The sequence below is a fragment of the Aquarana catesbeiana genome, linkage group LG02, assembly GCF_042186555.1.
Source record: "Aquarana catesbeiana isolate 2022-GZ linkage group LG02, ASM4218655v1, whole genome shotgun sequence".
Taxonomy (NCBI): domain Eukaryota; kingdom Metazoa; phylum Chordata; class Amphibia; order Anura; family Ranidae; genus Aquarana; species Aquarana catesbeiana.
This window is the reverse complement of record NC_133325.1, coordinates 154,028,725-154,044,488: the sequence shown is the minus strand read 5'-3', so window position 1 is coordinate 154,044,488 and position 15,764 is coordinate 154,028,725. Positions and strand designations below refer to the sequence as shown.

The window sequence follows — 15,764 nt, the reverse complement described above, 5'->3', positions numbered from 1 at the left end:
CGGGTTCTGAGGAATTTTGGATTTCCCATCACTTTCTACCCCAACCACACATTGCACAGACAGCAAAAAAAAAAAAAAGGCTGATAAGGATTTATTCATTTCCTCCCACTATGCAAAACTTTAAAAAATGGCTTATAGAATTATTGCAGTGCCAAATCACATCAATGTGAACCAGGGCTTAAGCCCATAATCAGTGTTCCGTGGGTTCTCCCCAGGGTTAATCCTCAGCTGGTGATTATAAGGTGTGGCCTGTAGACATCATTACCTGAGCACATATAGATGCGTGGGGAGGATGTTTGGAGTAGTTTTGGACTAGCATCATGCATGTGGCTAACAACAGAGTCAGTGCAACCATCCAGTGTCTGCAGAGCTTTAGGACTATGTATGATTATAAGAATAGGTTTGACACATTTGCTGATTGGCCCTTTACTGAAAACTGCAAATGCACACCTGAAAATGTGAGTATGTAGTCTAATTGCATGGGGTGGGAAAGCTTTTGTTTGCCCCTGAGATGATGACTGAAATATACACAGCTTTGTCCTAGGCTGGCCATAGATGGTATGAATATAAGCTGCTTCAGCAGGAACCGGTTGAGATTTGAACTGTGTAATAGGCTGGCTGCATGTACCAATTTGATTGATCAACTTGGGTATAACCAGCCTGCCAGATTAACTTGCAATTATTGCTAATGGCTGCTATAGCATAAAGCAATAATCACTGTCTTCTTCTGATGAGGATGGCTTTTTTTTTTTGTGGATCTTTTTGCGTTTTTCACTTTCAGGCCCCATTCACATCTAGCATAGTGGGACCGCAGCTTTTGTGACTCATTTTTCCTGTGACATGCATAAGACAGCCTGTTTTCAATTGGCTGCACTACATGTGGCTTTTGGGATATTTTGGCGTTTTGTGGGATGCATGGTGTGTTTTTTTTTTTTTTTTTTTTTTCCCGTTTTGCAGCATTTGCCACTCGTTTTTTCACATGGTAAAATGTGTTTGCTTCTCTTTAGTGTGCCGTTAACAATTACTGGCACTGAAAGCAACTAGTAATTTTAGGTGTATGAAGGTGGCCGTTCACTATATCTGATTGTACAATCTCCTTTTTAGATTCACAATTTTATAATAGAAGGAAATGCCTATCTAGCCAATCACCCCGTGTCCAATCAGGTAGGCCCTTGCACTACATAGTTGATGGTAGATCTAAAGGAGATTGTACAATCAAATTTTATAGTGTATGGTCCTCTTTATACACCTAAAATTACTAGTTGCTTTCAGTGCCATTAATTGTTAATGGCATGCCAAACGCAGAAGCAAACGCACATTTTGCCATGTGCAAAAACGAGTGTCAAATGCTACAAAATGCACAGTAAAATACATGCAACCCACATCGCCAAAATGTCACAAGCCTCATGTGATGCAGCCAATTGAAATCAACGGGCTGCCCTATGAGTGTCACTGAAAAACGAGCCACAAAATGTGCGCTCCTACTATGCTAGATGAGAATGGGGACTGAAAGTGAAATTGGTGTGTTAACACAAGAACGAGGCTACATTCACATCTTTGCATTTCAGAATGCTACCAAAATCACAGTAAAAAAACGCACCAATCTCCGCTCTTAAAAAAAAAAAAAAAAAAAAAAAAAATCTGAAGCTTCTTTGGGGCGATTGCTGTGTGCAGGGAAGCCTATTCAGGTTGGTGGGCTGTGCTATGCTATGGAGTGAAAATGTGTGTTCCCGCTATGCAGAGATGTGAACGGGGCTTGATATCTGAGTGTTTCTATCCACTCCCACCTATGTACTTGCATAAAGATGGCCATACACTATGCAATCTGTGTATTTAGTGAGAAGGGTGAAAGCTGATTGCATTTAATTTAAAAAACATGCAGCTGGGAATGGGAGGGTATATGATGCAGGGTGTGTGCTAATGAGGTCTGCTGGTCAACGCCTTCCTGTGTCATGACCTCCTAGTCTGTCCAGCAAGTAAGACATTACTAATGGATAAGTTTGGAAACATCGATGAGGACAAGTGAAGTGAGTGTCTGTAGATTTCATGGAAAGCTGTGATATTTTTGCAAAGTACATTAATGCTGTATTGGTACATAGTGGGGCTGGGATTTAGGAACAAAGGTGAACTTATCCTTTAATCTCTATCTCAAGACTGAGGACCGGGTTCACATGCATACCTCCCAACAGTCCTGGATTGGGTGGGACTGTCACACATTTTCACCTTTGTCCCGGTGCCTTGTCCCACATTATTCCATTATATGCTAGCAGCAGAGTAGGAACTGCAGCAGTGTAATGTCACATCCAGCACAGCCAGGGATTGGTGGGCAAGCCGACAGGGGTACGGCTGCAATGAGTACAGCTGTCAAATTCAGCCTCTGATGTCGGATAGGTGGGCCAATGTGTTTCAGGTGTCGTGCACCTTTTTGTCAAGCATCTTGTGCATAAACAAACAGCCTCCTGACTCTGCCCCACAAACAGAGCACCACCCTGCCCCCCCCCCCCCCCTTACTCTGTCCACCATAGAGCAGTGGTCTTGGTGACCTGATGGTGGACGCAGGAGGCCCAAGAGTATTGTAGTGGCGGAGGCCCCGACCATGCGGAGCCGGATCCTCACCCTGCTATCTATGAATCTCAGGTGCCAGTGGTGGAGTACTGCTTTGAGGGGGCTCATCACCAAGGCCGGGGAGATCGAGAGAGCTGCAGAGGGTTAGTGGCTACAACTCCCAGCATGCACCATGGTGGTGCATGAGCACTTTCAAGTAATACAGCACGAAGACACTACTGTGTAAAGCAGATGGACATTCTTTGTGGGCATGGTGGTTTTATACACAAACTTTTTTGCTATATTTGTTTGCACTAGTCATTTTAAAATCATCGCGTTAAGCAATTTTTTGCATTATACACTTGATTGTATGCTTTTGAGATAAAAAAAATTGGTTTATCAGTAAATTTTGAATACTCAGCCATGTTATTTCAATGTTTTTTGTACATGGGTGAAGACAGCGCGCTAATTGCAATTTAAGCTAAGGATTGCCTCACCTCCACTTCCCCATGTAAGAATTCAGCAAGATGGGAAGAAAATGGGGAAACCACATGGGGTGGGCAGGCGTGGTTGCCATAGGTGTGTTGCGGGGGGGGCCAAGAAGGGCATGTAGTTCACTGCCCAGGGGGGGAGGGGTACTTTAACCTTTTTGCACTCTGAGTGGTGAAGAATCCAGCAAAGAGACCCCAACAAGTAATCCCAGGCTCAGTTAACAAAATGTGTAAAGTCGGTCCCTATTCAGTGCTGGATCTTATGCCTAGCTGCTTCTCTATGCTGGAATTCGGCCATCTAGATTGGCTGACCCTTGCCCTCTGTACAAAACACTCTTCCACAATTTGTGCAAAACCATTTGTAATGGAACTTTTTTTTTTTGTGCTGGGGTTTGTGTCTGAGACTCTTGGTTGTGGCTCAGCAATCAAAGCAGGAAGACTGGTTTTGAAAACCGCATTCAGTTTGCACATATATGAACCAAGCCTCAATAAATTAAATTCCTCTAATCTTTCCTCCTAGCTTAGCTTTTCCATGTCTCGATTTTGGTTGCAGTTTTCTGCACTCTATCCAGTTCTCAATGTCCTTTTTGTGAAGTGGTGCCCTAAATAGAACTGCATATTCCAGATGAGGCCTATATTTGTACAGGGGCAAAATATCTCTGGAGTCTATACCTTAATACAAAAAAATTTGCCAGTTTTGGAACAGCAGCTTGGCATTGCATGCTACTACGTGTACATACCTCCCAACTTTTTGAGATGGGAATGAGAGACCTCTATCAGCAAAAGTATGCAGGCATAGGACACACCCCTTGCCACGCCCCATCAAAGGAGAATTGTACAAAAAACAAGATTGGTTAAACCCACAAGTGTGGGTTTTTTTTTTTTCCCCCACTACTATTCCTTTATATTGGCTTTTGGAATTTACAAACACAGCGATTTAGAAATCAGATGAAAGGTTTAGTGCTGGAAAACACTTTTTGATAGATAAAAAGTGCATTTTATATAGATCAGACCAAAATGAGGGACATTGCTTCAAATCGGGGACAGTTGGAAGCTATGGGTGTATGTCCTACCAGTATACCCAGATCCTTAACTATTGCTTCCCCCAGTTGTACACCTCCTAGAATACATTGTACATGAGTGCTTTTAGCCCCCAAGTGCATAACTTTACATTTTTCCATGGTAAACCTCATTTGCCACATAGTTGGCCAATCAAACAGTGCACTGAGGTCGGCTTGGAAGTTGCAGACCTCTTGTAAGGGTGGTGTTCTACTGTATAGCTTGGTGTCATCTGCAAAGAGTTTTTAAAATGGGCCTTTTAATCCCAGACACTATATCACTCATGCACCTCTTTATGTGGGGGTCCAATACTAAATCTTGGGGTACACCACTAACCTTAGACCAGAGTATGACTTTACACATTAGTGTGTAGCTGTCACTCTTTTGCAAAATCAAAGTACACTATTTTTTTGTTTTTGCTTGCCACCTCAAAAAATCAGATTTGATGACTTCAGTCTTTCATGAATCAATGTTCACTATTGCTTTACTTCTAGCTAAAACTCTGGTCTTTTAACCACTTAAATCCAGGGCACATTCACCCCCTTCCTACCCAGACCAATTTTCAGCTTTCAGTGCTGTCGCACCGAGTGAAAATTGCACGGTCTTGCGACACTGTACCCATATGAAACTTCTTTTTTTTTTTTTTTTTTTTTCCTTCACACAAATACAGCCTGTGCTGCCCAGGTTTATTTTAGCCTAGCCAGGTGTAATTGGTGGTTGTGCAGAGCCCCGTCCAATTGCCTCCTGCATTGCAGGACAGTGGCGGTGTAAGGCTGAACAGCTGCCATTGTTCTGGTGGTCAGGGAGTGCCCTCGGCCATGTGCAATGCACAGGAAGAGGCATTTCCAGCCGCAAAGTGCAGGGGGAGAGGGCAGGGTAGAGTTGCCACCTCATCCCTTTAAACCCGAACACCTTTGAATTACACAGGTTCTGAGGCTAATAAAATGCAGATAAGGCACCAGGTGAGTTTAATTACCACCTTAATCAGCCAGAGAACCTGTATAATTTATGTGTTCGGGTTTAAAGGGATGAGGTGACAACCATAGGGCAGGGTCACCTGGTGCCTTTATTTCTGGGTAGGCACGGCAGCGTTGGAACTAACTTTCTTTTAGCCACGCAACCGCAGTGCGCTCTGCAATGGAGGTAAGTGTGGCAGATAAGGAGGCAAGTAGATGAAAAATATAAACAGCACTTGCAGGATATAGTGCAAATCACACAAAAATGCTGATGGATTGATAACACATAGATACAATTTAAATACAAATAAACGCTGCTGCAGCAGCTGTCACAAAAGGTGCGAAGACCTCAAAATATGAATAAATCTAAACAGCGCTTGCAGGATGTGACTATGTGCAAATGAATTACATGACCATAATAAACAATATGCAATGATGAACTGAAAACGTCAACAATGAAAGATAAACCGATAAATCTGTAAAGTGCAGAAGTGCTCCAATAACGCTGGTGCTCCAAAAATATTGTCTATAGTCATATAGATGACTAGTTGCTCTTTTTTTCCGATAGATGGCAAAAGCAGGCTTTATACATTGTCCCACGGAGAACGAGCCAGATGTCGCCTGCTGTTTTTTCTGTCTTAAAGAGTTGGAAGGCTGGGAGCCAGATGATGACCCTCGGTGAGGTTATTTTAAAGGCATATTTTTATATATTGTATTATATTCTCAGTACAACCTGTCGGGTATTGGCTTTCATTTTCCTAACCTATAAAAGGCTGGAAGGTTGATTATGGTCACCCTAGCCTTGTCACTTTTTACAGTAAAGGCAATAACTTATCAAATCAGTAAAATCACTATGATGTGAGTAATTGGTGACAACTTAAACCAAAATTATGAAAGTGTGTGTATAGATATAGATATAGATTAATTTTTGGTACAACTACTAGATTGTCTCAAAAGTGTGATTGTATGTCCAAATACTGCTGCATGTGTGTTCCCACATGTGACAAATAAAATCATTTTAGTGCTGCTCAGTACTATATGAGCCCATACTATACCACACATTCTATTTCAATTAGAAAGTCCCAATTGACACTGCATAGCATAATTATCAAGCTCTTCAATTTATCAATGTAATTTTCTCCCACTCGTGCCAAACTTTTTTTTTTTTTTTTTCCCCTCTGTGTTGTGAAACACTGTAATCTTCATGCGGTGTGCAAAACCCATCAGCAACATTCCAGTACACACCTTATGGTTTGACCCAATAAAACTCATGTCTTGTGTTTTCTCCTTAAATGGGGTGTTAAATACCAGCAGTGTTTATTCCTCCCTCTGCTCAGTATGAATGTCTGTCGATGCACCTCCATTCTTCAGTGGTTGTACAGTATCTCCCAAAAGTGAGTACATCCCTCACAATTTTGTAAATATTTTATTCTTTTTTTTCATGTGACAACACTGAAGAAATTACACTTTTCCACAATGTAAAGTAGTGAGTGTACAGCTTGTATAACAGTGTCACAGTACATGTTGGCATTCATAGTTCAATGAACAGTAGCTTCCCAGTACCGGCAGCCCCAGACCATGACACTCCTCCCTGCCCCCCCCAAATCAGGCCACAGGAAAGGGTTTCAGTAATCCATGTCCTTAGTCTGCTTGTCTTCAGCAAACTGCTGGCTTTCTTGTGCATCAGCTTTAGAAGGGGCTTCCTTCTGGGATGACAGCCATGCAGAACAATTTGGTGCGGTGTATGGTCTGAGCACTGACAGGCTGACCCCCACCACTTCAGCCTTTTGAGGCAATCCTGGCAGTACTCGTACGTCTATTTCTCAGACAACCTCTGAACATGACACTGAGCACGTGCACTCAACTTCTTTGACCATGGGGAGGACTGTTTTGAGTAGAACCTGTCCTGTTAAACCACTGTATGGTCTTGGCCACTGTGCTGCAGGTCACTTTCAGGGTTTTGACAATCTTATAGCCTAGGCCAGTGATGGTGAACCTTGGCACCCCAGATGTTTTGGAATTAAATTTCCCATGATGCTCAATTACACTGCAGAGTGCATGAGCATTATGGGAAATGTAGTTTCAAAGCACCTGGGGGTATCAAGGTTTGCCATCTTTATGTAGAGCAACAATTCTTTTTTTCAGATCCTCAGAGTTCTTTGCCATGAGGTGCCATGCTGAACTTACAGTGACCAGTATGAGAGAACGACAACCCCAAATTTAACACACCTTCTCCCCATTCGCACCTGAGACCTTGTAACCCTAACGATTCACATGACACCGGGGAGGGAAAATGGCTAATTAGGCCCGATTTGGACATTTTCACTTAGGGGTGTACTCTTTTGTTGAAAGTGGTTTAGACATTAATGGCTGTTATTTTGAGGGGACAGCAAATTTACACTGTTATACAAGCTGTACACTCACTACTTTACATTGTAGCAAAGTGTAATTTCTTCAGTGTTGTCACATGTAGATATCAAAATATTTACAAAAAATGTGAGGGGTGTACTTTTTGTGATACTGTAATATAGGAAGCTCAAAAAATATGTAGTGTTCTGTGTATTCAATATTTTTATAAAAAATAAAGCCCAAAATGTGTAACTCACAAAAGTGCACATCGGTATATAAGAAATATCTCGTGCAAGATATTGGCCCTGTTTGTGGTGTGACGTCACACATAGTATTTATGGCACAAGTGAGAGGGAATAACGGGCACTTACATTAATTTAACTTTTCCTGATTATTATGGCTATGCAGTTTATTTGTTCTTTTTTTGTTTTGTTTTTTTTTTGTTTTTTCATTTATAATGGAAATATAATTTTGTGGTCTAACATAGCCTGTTTATTTTATATAGTACTGCCTGGCACTATTTAATGATTTTATGAACTGTTAATATACAGGTCCTCTTTAATATGTACTTTGGAATAGGACTAGGAGCATGTTGCTTTTGTAGAAGTCCATATTTGTACCTGACATGTGGGCTGTCAATGTGCCTGTTCAAATCTTGGAGGATTCTGACTTTTTTTTTTATTTTTTTTTTTTTATACCATCTCTTACAGGGTTGAACATTCAAAAAGATCTACTAATTGTGGCTTTCTCTCACTCACAAAAAGCACTGATGAGCTGACCATGGAAGAGCTGCTTCGACTGGAGGTTTTTCGGATTAAAACTTTTTATGTAAGACTTTGATGTCACACTGATACAATTGTGTCAATTTTGACTGTAGGGCTTTTGTGAGAACTGTTATGGCTTTCTTTTGTATTGGAATAGAGGTTTATTGGCACAAGTAGAATGTGCTACTTGGTTGCAAACTTTGATGACTGGTAAACTGGTTTGATGGGTAGAGGTCTCATTGCCATCATTCTTGGTAAGCATGGTCTGTATATGGCCAGTCTTCAGGTTCATACCATTGAACCAGCAGTTCATAATACACCCAATCATGACACCAAGCAGTGCATCTAAATATCCATTATTGGATCCAAGACTGATCCACTATTCCACTCACATCAGCAGACCATTATGTGAATGTCAACTCTAACCAAAGCTTTAGTTTTTGATGGGCCAGAACCACTATAAATTCTTCACTTACCATAGTTTTTCTGCCTCTTTCACAAGGCTATGAGAGGGTGCTGCAATACCATTGTTTCTCTGTAATGGCTCCAGCAGTTGGGTGGTACTATGAGTCGGGACACTAGCAAGTGGGAGTTTCTGAGGAAAGCGAGCCAGCTTGAGGTTAAATTTGAAGACCTCAAACAAGGTTTTTTGGAATTGGCATTGCTGTCAACTAAAGCAAAATACCTGCGTCAAACTTAACACGATTGGAGGTAAAAATGGAAAGATTGCAACTATGTGTTTAGGATACCAAAGATTGGATAAATCAGTGAATCCTTAACTATGTACAGTACCTAAAACTGGCCAATTTTATCCAAATCAGCAGTGTGCTTTCATGCACATGTTGGTATAATAATCTATGAATACAAAGTGTGTAAAATGACTTGTAACCTGAGGTATGCAGAATGCCATTGCTGGTCCCTTTTGAAAATACTAGCTTCTGGCCTCAACACTTTGAAGTTACAGGCCCTAAATGAGTGTCAGAATTCTTTCTCTATACTTGTTCCAAGACAGACTTGGATGGCACAGAAGCCACGGGATCATGAGTCTACCAACTAACACTCTTAAAGGAGGGGTCACCCATACTTTTCTTCCGGAGGCACTTTAAAATCAAAACCTAAACTTTTTTTTTTTTCACACATGCTCCAATTCTGGGTCAAACTTGAGATTAGCACATAATGGTTTTCTTATGCAGAGTAGCTCAGGGAAGCTTCTGATTCCCACCTGCCTTCCTCTCCTGTCTCTCCCAAGTGATGTCACACACAGGCACCTGGGATGGACATGAGGGGAGGGACAGCTAGGTTCAGCGCACAGCAGTGATGCAAGTTTTTTACCTTCACTTTGTGGGGATGCGATCCACTGTTCATCTGCTTGTGATGAGAATTAGGTTGTGGGGGAACCCTGGTTGAGAAACGCTGCTCTAGAGCATACTCAAGCAATTTTTAACCTTGTTACTGTAGTTGAGGGTGCTACCTGATATGTATTGTATTGCTCTACCCTTCTGCTGAAATATCTAATAAAGTTGTTAAGCTGGTTCTTGAATGATCAAATGTCTGCTAGGTGGATGTGTGGTGGAAATTGAAGTGAACCTCTTTACCCATGCAGGATCATCAGGTTCACTTAACTGCTTTCCTGTCCACTTTTTTACTCACCCATCCATGTTCCATTCTTTGGAGCAAAAAGACATTGTAGTCACAATCTGAGGATAACACCAGAACAAAGGAAGAGTCGCATGCTCCCCATACACAGAAGTACAGGGTATTTACTTTTGCTCACAGCTTATTGGAGCAGTAGGGCAACAAAGGGGAGTGGAGAAAATTAGCAAATGTGTTGCTTTACCCTGTCTTGGCAAAGTACAAGTTCACATTACCCTCCCTGGTGGTTTTCCCGAGTGGCTCAGGGTTAAATTTCAGCACCATTAGCGGTAACCCCGAGCCACACGATTGCATTGCAGGATCCTGGTGCAGTATACTTGCCTTGTCCCCAGGATCCTGCGATGTCCCCCCCCCCCCCCCCCCCCTGCTGTGTCCGTGGGCTCTGTCCTCTGCCCGAAGCCTCTCTGTGCCGGGCTCCGTTCCCTGCAAGCGTCGTGACACACGGGGGGCGGAGCCCGGTGGCAAGTTCAATAAAGTGAAAAATCATAATGCATATAGTACACTGTAATCTTACAGACTACATTACTGAAATTATTTCACAACCCTTTTGTCCTCAGTGCTTTGGCCGATGCCCTGCATTCAGTTTTATATTAATAAATAATATATTGCCATAGCAACCAAAAAGTATCCCTTTACATCAAAAGTGGTTTTAGACCAGCTAGAAAACGGCAATAGTAAATTAGAACACTTGCAGAATTGAGCGCTAGTGAATCGTGGGGAAATTAATTTTATAAAATACAAACTTCATCATACCCGGGATATCTACTAGACTCTTGGTGAACAGATATAAGTGTGTTATTGCTAAGAATTACAGGCCTACAATATAAAACCCCAAATGTCTATGCAAAATAATTGTACCGCTTTGAGACGCAAAAATCTGACAATCATACCGCCAGGAAGGTTAAGGCTGCTTGAGTTGCAGTGAGCCAACACTGCTCCTCAACCAGTAACAAACTGGACAAGAAGCGTGATGTTGAGTAGAGGTCGACCGATTATTTGGTGTTTTTTTACTTAATTGGCATCAGCGGATTCTGCTGATAAAAAAGGCCGATAACTGATAGACTTGCAAATGACTTCTGTAATAGAAGTCAATACAAGTTGCCTGAAAACTTCTGTGAAGAGACTTCTCCCCTCCTCTGGGCAGCCTGCCAAATCTGATAAAAAAACCTGAAGGATACAATGTTTACACTTATGAATGAACTGAGCTCCCTGTGTAGAAGCTCTCAGTTTAACCATTTAAAGACTAAATCATTTTTGACACTTGTTGCTTACAAGTAAAAATCCTGTATTTTCTGCTTGAAAATCACTTAGAACCCCCAAATATTATATTATATTATATTATATTATATTATATTATATTATATTATATTTTTTTTTCTAATTTCTACATACAAGTGAACTAATTGGAGGTTTGTTTTGTTTAATGTTTAAATGTAAAAATTTTTCTGTATCACTTAAGGCTGCTTTCACACAGGAGTGGGCATGCGTTGACGGTAAAACGCTGCTAGTTTTAACAGCGCTTTACCGTCATTTTAGCGGCTGCTAGCTGGGTTATAAGCGCCCTGCTAGCAGCCGAGGAAGGGGTTAAATGCGCTGCTGCTGAAATGCTTTGCAGGTGCTTCGGCAGTGGTGCGCATTCATTTCAATGGACAGGAGTGGTGGAGGAGTGGTATACACCGCTCCAAAGATGCTGCTTGCAGGGCTTTTTTTTTTTTTTAACATCCTGCCAGCGCATCACCTCAGTGTGAAAGCACTTGGGATATCACACGGAGACTGCAGGGGAGCCGTTTTACAGGTGCTATTTTTAGCCCAAAAGCGCCTGAAAAACGCCCCAGTGTGAAAGGGGTCTAACTGTTAGATTTTATGAGATGAAGGGGGGGGGGGGGGGGAAATCGGTCTAATATCAGCCCCAAAAAAAAATCGGCATCACATATCAGCCACCGCGATTTCTAAATATCGGCATCGGCCAGAGAAAAACCCATATCGGTCGACATCTAATGTTGAATTGCAATTGTTTCATGCAGGGAACAGTGGTGATTGCATGCAATGTGCTTGGCATTAAAGCAGAACTAAATTGCATCTGAGCACCACAAAGCAAAAAACACTATTTTGATTAATTTTTATTCACTGCAAACTTGACCGTCCATCAATGTCTCAAGCAAATTTTCTCCCTTCGTCTTTCAGGACAGCACCTGGAGAGCGCAGCTCCACCCACTTTCCCAGGAAACACTGCAGTCAGTTTCTTTAAAGACCGGACACTTCCACCATGGCCTCAGTTGTAGTGTTTCCTCCGCCATGCACTTGGTAGGTCTAGGATGGATAATCAACGAGGAGAAATCAAACTTGATTCCATCTCAGACCATACTATTCTTGGGCAAGAAGTTCAGGATGGACACAATATTCTCAGTAAAGAATCTCCTGACCCCGGGATGTTTTATGGCTTCCATAGACCTGAGAGATGCATACTTGCATGTACCAGTAGCGTCAACATCTCAGAAACACCTAAGGTTTGCGATAAAACTGGGGGAATATACCCTTCATCTCCAGTTCAGAGCTCTCCCTTTCGGGCTGTCATCTTCTCCGAGGATTTTTACAAAAGTCCTGGCGGAGGCCTTGGCCCCACTCAGAGTAGAGGGGGTATCAGTCCTGCCCTATCTGGAGAACACGACTATGATTCTGGTGGCTCCTTTCTGGCCCAAACGGGCTTGGTTCGCAACAATACAGGGGATGGCGGTGGAACCTTATTGGGAGCTTCCGCTTCGGAAGGACCTCCTAACGCAGGGCCCCCTTCATCACCCAAATACCCAGCATCTCAGGTTGACAGGTTGGTTACTGAGGAGCAGATGTTAAAAAATAAGGGCCTTTCAGATAAACTGGTCTCTACCCTGCTGAACAGTCGTAAGGAGGTTACCAGGGCCATCTACTTCAAAACGTGGAAACGATTTAATAGCTGGTGTGCGATTAGGATACTTTCGCCACAGGAAATCGCTTCAGTGCTAGAGTTTCTCCATGAGGGAATGGAGATGGGGTTGGCAGCTAGCACCCTAAAAGTGCAGGTAGCTGCATTATCGGTTTTTCTTGAGAGGCAGTTATCAAGGGAGCCGCTTATTATTAGGTTTTTCAAGGCATTGGCCAGAGCTAGGCCAATACCTTTTAAGTTTTTTCCTAGATGGGACCTGTCTGTGGTTCTGCGGGGTCTAATCAAAGGGCCTTTTGAACCTCCAGAGGAAGCGTCAATCAGGCTATGGTCGTTAAAAATAGTCCTGTTAGTAGCAGTAACTTCAGCTAGGAGAGTAAGCGAGTTACAAGCTCTTTCCATAAGAGAACCCTTTTGTTATATTTTTCCAGACCGGGTAGTGCTAAAAACTGACCCGGGTTTCTTGCCAAAGGTGGCATCAGCATTTCATAGGGAACAAGAGATAATTCTCCCTACCTTTTGTCCTAACCCGTCCAGTGCTAAGGAGAGGTCTTTCCATTCCCTGGACGTGAGAAGGTGTTTATTACATTATATAGAGATAACGAAAGATTTTAGAAGATCAGATTCGCTCTTTGTTCTCTTCTCTGGTCCACGGAAGGGGTATAGAGCATCCAAAAGCACCATAGGTAGATGGCTCAGAATGGCCATCAGCGAAGCTTATAAAGCTTCAGGAGCAGAGCCCCCTAAGGGGGTAGTAGCCCATTCAACAAGGGCAGTAGCAACGTCCTGGGCGGAGAGGGCAGGGGCTTCCCCGGGTCGGATCTGTAAAGCGGCCACGTGGACAAGTTTCTCCACCTTCACCCGCCACTACAGGTTGGACTTGCTATCAGCAGCGGAACAGTCGTTTGGCAGGAAGGTCCTGCAGGCGGTGGTCCCACCCTAGAGTAAGTACTCTTTTATCATCTCCAGGTGCTGTCCTGAAAGACGAAGGGAGAAAACCCTAGTTAGACTTACCGGTAACGGTATTTCTACGAGTCTTTCAGGACAGCGCCGATGACCCGCCCTAAGTTTTGAGGTTGTAAGATGTGTTATTGCTGTGTTCTGCTTATCTAATTTCAGCATGGCTGGAGGTACTCTATGAACAACTGAGGCCATGGTGGAAGTGTCCGGTCTTTAAAGAAACTGACTGCAGTGTTTCCTGGGAAAGTGGGTGGAGCTGCGCTCTCCAGGTGCTGTCCTGAAAGACTCGTAGAAATACCGTTACCGGTAAGTCTAACTAGGGTTTTCCCTAGAAATTGCTTTGAAAAAACACCCCCCTAGTATTTCTGGGCCATGGCCATCTTAAGAGCAGATGATTCATGTAGCATTTACTTCTGCAATCCACCTGCCCCTGGCTCAGGAATGTAGGGTGTGTTTGGCTTAAAGCCCCTCCTGAAGACCCCTGGGATGTATGGCATTTACCTAGGCCTGGAAGTAACTAAAGAAATGTAACATTTTAAAACCATGATATGCTAGAAGCATAAGGATGAAATGGTCATGGAGTGAAGTTCCACTTTAGGTCATGCTCCATCAGTACTGAAATCCTGTTCTTACACTCTTGCTGAACACCCACTTAGTTTTTGGAAACATGGGCACTGATGCCTGACAATGAATTTTTGAGACAAAAAATCAATATTTCATCTTGGAGGCCTTTTTTTTTTATTTTATTTTTTTTATTTATTTTTTTGCAGCGCAAGTTTGCCAGTGTTGTTACTCAATACCTTGATGAAGAGATGACTGCCACCACTAGACGCCTGGTGGAATACTTTGCTAATCAACATAACTGTTCGCTCGAGCTGGATCTTCTGCTTTAACAATGTATTGGCATTTTCCAATATATTGTATGTTTTAACAGTAACTTATTGAAGTTTTTTCTGTTTGTAAACTGTCCATACCTGAGAGTATGGTGTTTTTAAATGTATTTTAAATGTAATTTTACTTTTGATCCCCCTGACCAAATGGTTCATGTTAATAAACACGTTCCCCCTCATCTTTTTGTGTGGTGTGTCTTTTTTTTTTTTTTTTTTTTTTTTTTTTTTTTTTTTTATTCTTTGAAAATCTCCTTACTGGTACAAACATGGAGTCAGAAAGTAAAGGAAAATTCCCCCCCCCCATAATCTCTAAATTGGACTTGCAACAGCCTGGTTGATGGTTGAACCTGTTTCCGTGCAAAGTTTGAAAACTGGTATTAATATCTGTCTTCAAATTTAGTGTTGGTGGAATATGATCAAACACCCAGCATGCACTATATTGAGAAGTATTAAGTGGTCTCTAGCTTCTGTGGAACAAAGTTCCAGCACATTATGCAACCTAAGGCCAGTTGCACATGAATGTAAATTTACTGATGTTTAAACACCATCTTAACCACTTCCACCCGGTTGACATTATATGATGTTGGGGACTTGAAGTGGAGATCTGGATGATGCCTTCATTTCAGCTGGTGATTTCCTGCAATGTAAAAGGCATCATAGCAGCTGTTTGATTGCTTTTATAGGTGCCGGGAGAGGACGCCCCACCCATGCGATAGGGGAGCCAGAGAATGAATCTGCTGGTGATTTACTATAGAGCTGGCTATGGACCCATGCCATCTTTATGACCCCTGCAAGCGATGTCATGTCACTCCCAGAGCCAGCAGATGCAAACTTTTTTTTGTGGGGGGGGGGGGGGGAGAGACAATAATTCTAGCACAAGACCTCCTCGGACTCTGATAACATGTGAATTTTTAAACCATATGAAAAATTATTAGCCTATGGAAATTATTTTAGTACTGAAGTTCGGTGCCATTCCAGGAGTGTAATTTTAAAGCATGACATTTTGGGTATCATTTATTCGGCATAACATCTTTCACATTATACAAAAATTTGGGATATATAATATAACTTTCTCAAGTAGTCTTCCAGGATGGCACCCTGAGATGACTGGTCCACCTGACAGGAAACACAATCCAGAGGTTAAAACCCGTGTGCCTCAGTTTTTGATTGTTTCTCCCCAG

General features: G+C 42.4%; 1 protein-coding gene across 1 annotated transcript; it reads left to right on the top strand.

Annotated features, from left to right (window-relative positions):
- The first annotated feature begins 298 nt into the window (after positions 1-298).
- On the top strand, positions 299-14,707 carry LOC141129826 (baculoviral IAP repeat-containing protein 5.1-like). Its single transcript, XM_073617890.1, has 4 exons — positions 299-458; positions 5,619-5,728; positions 8,110-8,227; positions 14,464-14,707. Exons 1-4 carry the CDS (start codon positions 321-323, stop codon positions 14,584-14,586), a joined length of 489 nt encoding a protein of 162 aa, XP_073473991.1. The 5' UTR covers positions 299-320; the 3' UTR covers positions 14,587-14,707.
- The last annotated feature ends 1,057 nt before the right edge of the window (positions 14,708-15,764 follow it).

What these genes read in the sequence shown, in the direction of transcription:
- LOC141129826 (XM_073617890.1), top strand. Translation starts at nt 321, where the DNA reads ATGCATGTGGCTAACAACAGAGTCAGTGCAACCATCCAGTGTCTGCAG. An exon ending in GCAAATGCACACCTGAAAAT is followed by an intron (nt 459 to 5,618) that starts GTGAGTATGTAG and finishes TTTTTCCGATAG; the next exon opens with ATGGCAAAAGCAGGCTTTAT. An exon ending in GAGCCAGATGATGACCCTCG is followed by an intron (nt 5,729 to 8,109) that starts GTGAGGTTATTT and finishes CATCTCTTACAG; the next exon opens with GGTTGAACATTCAAAAAGAT.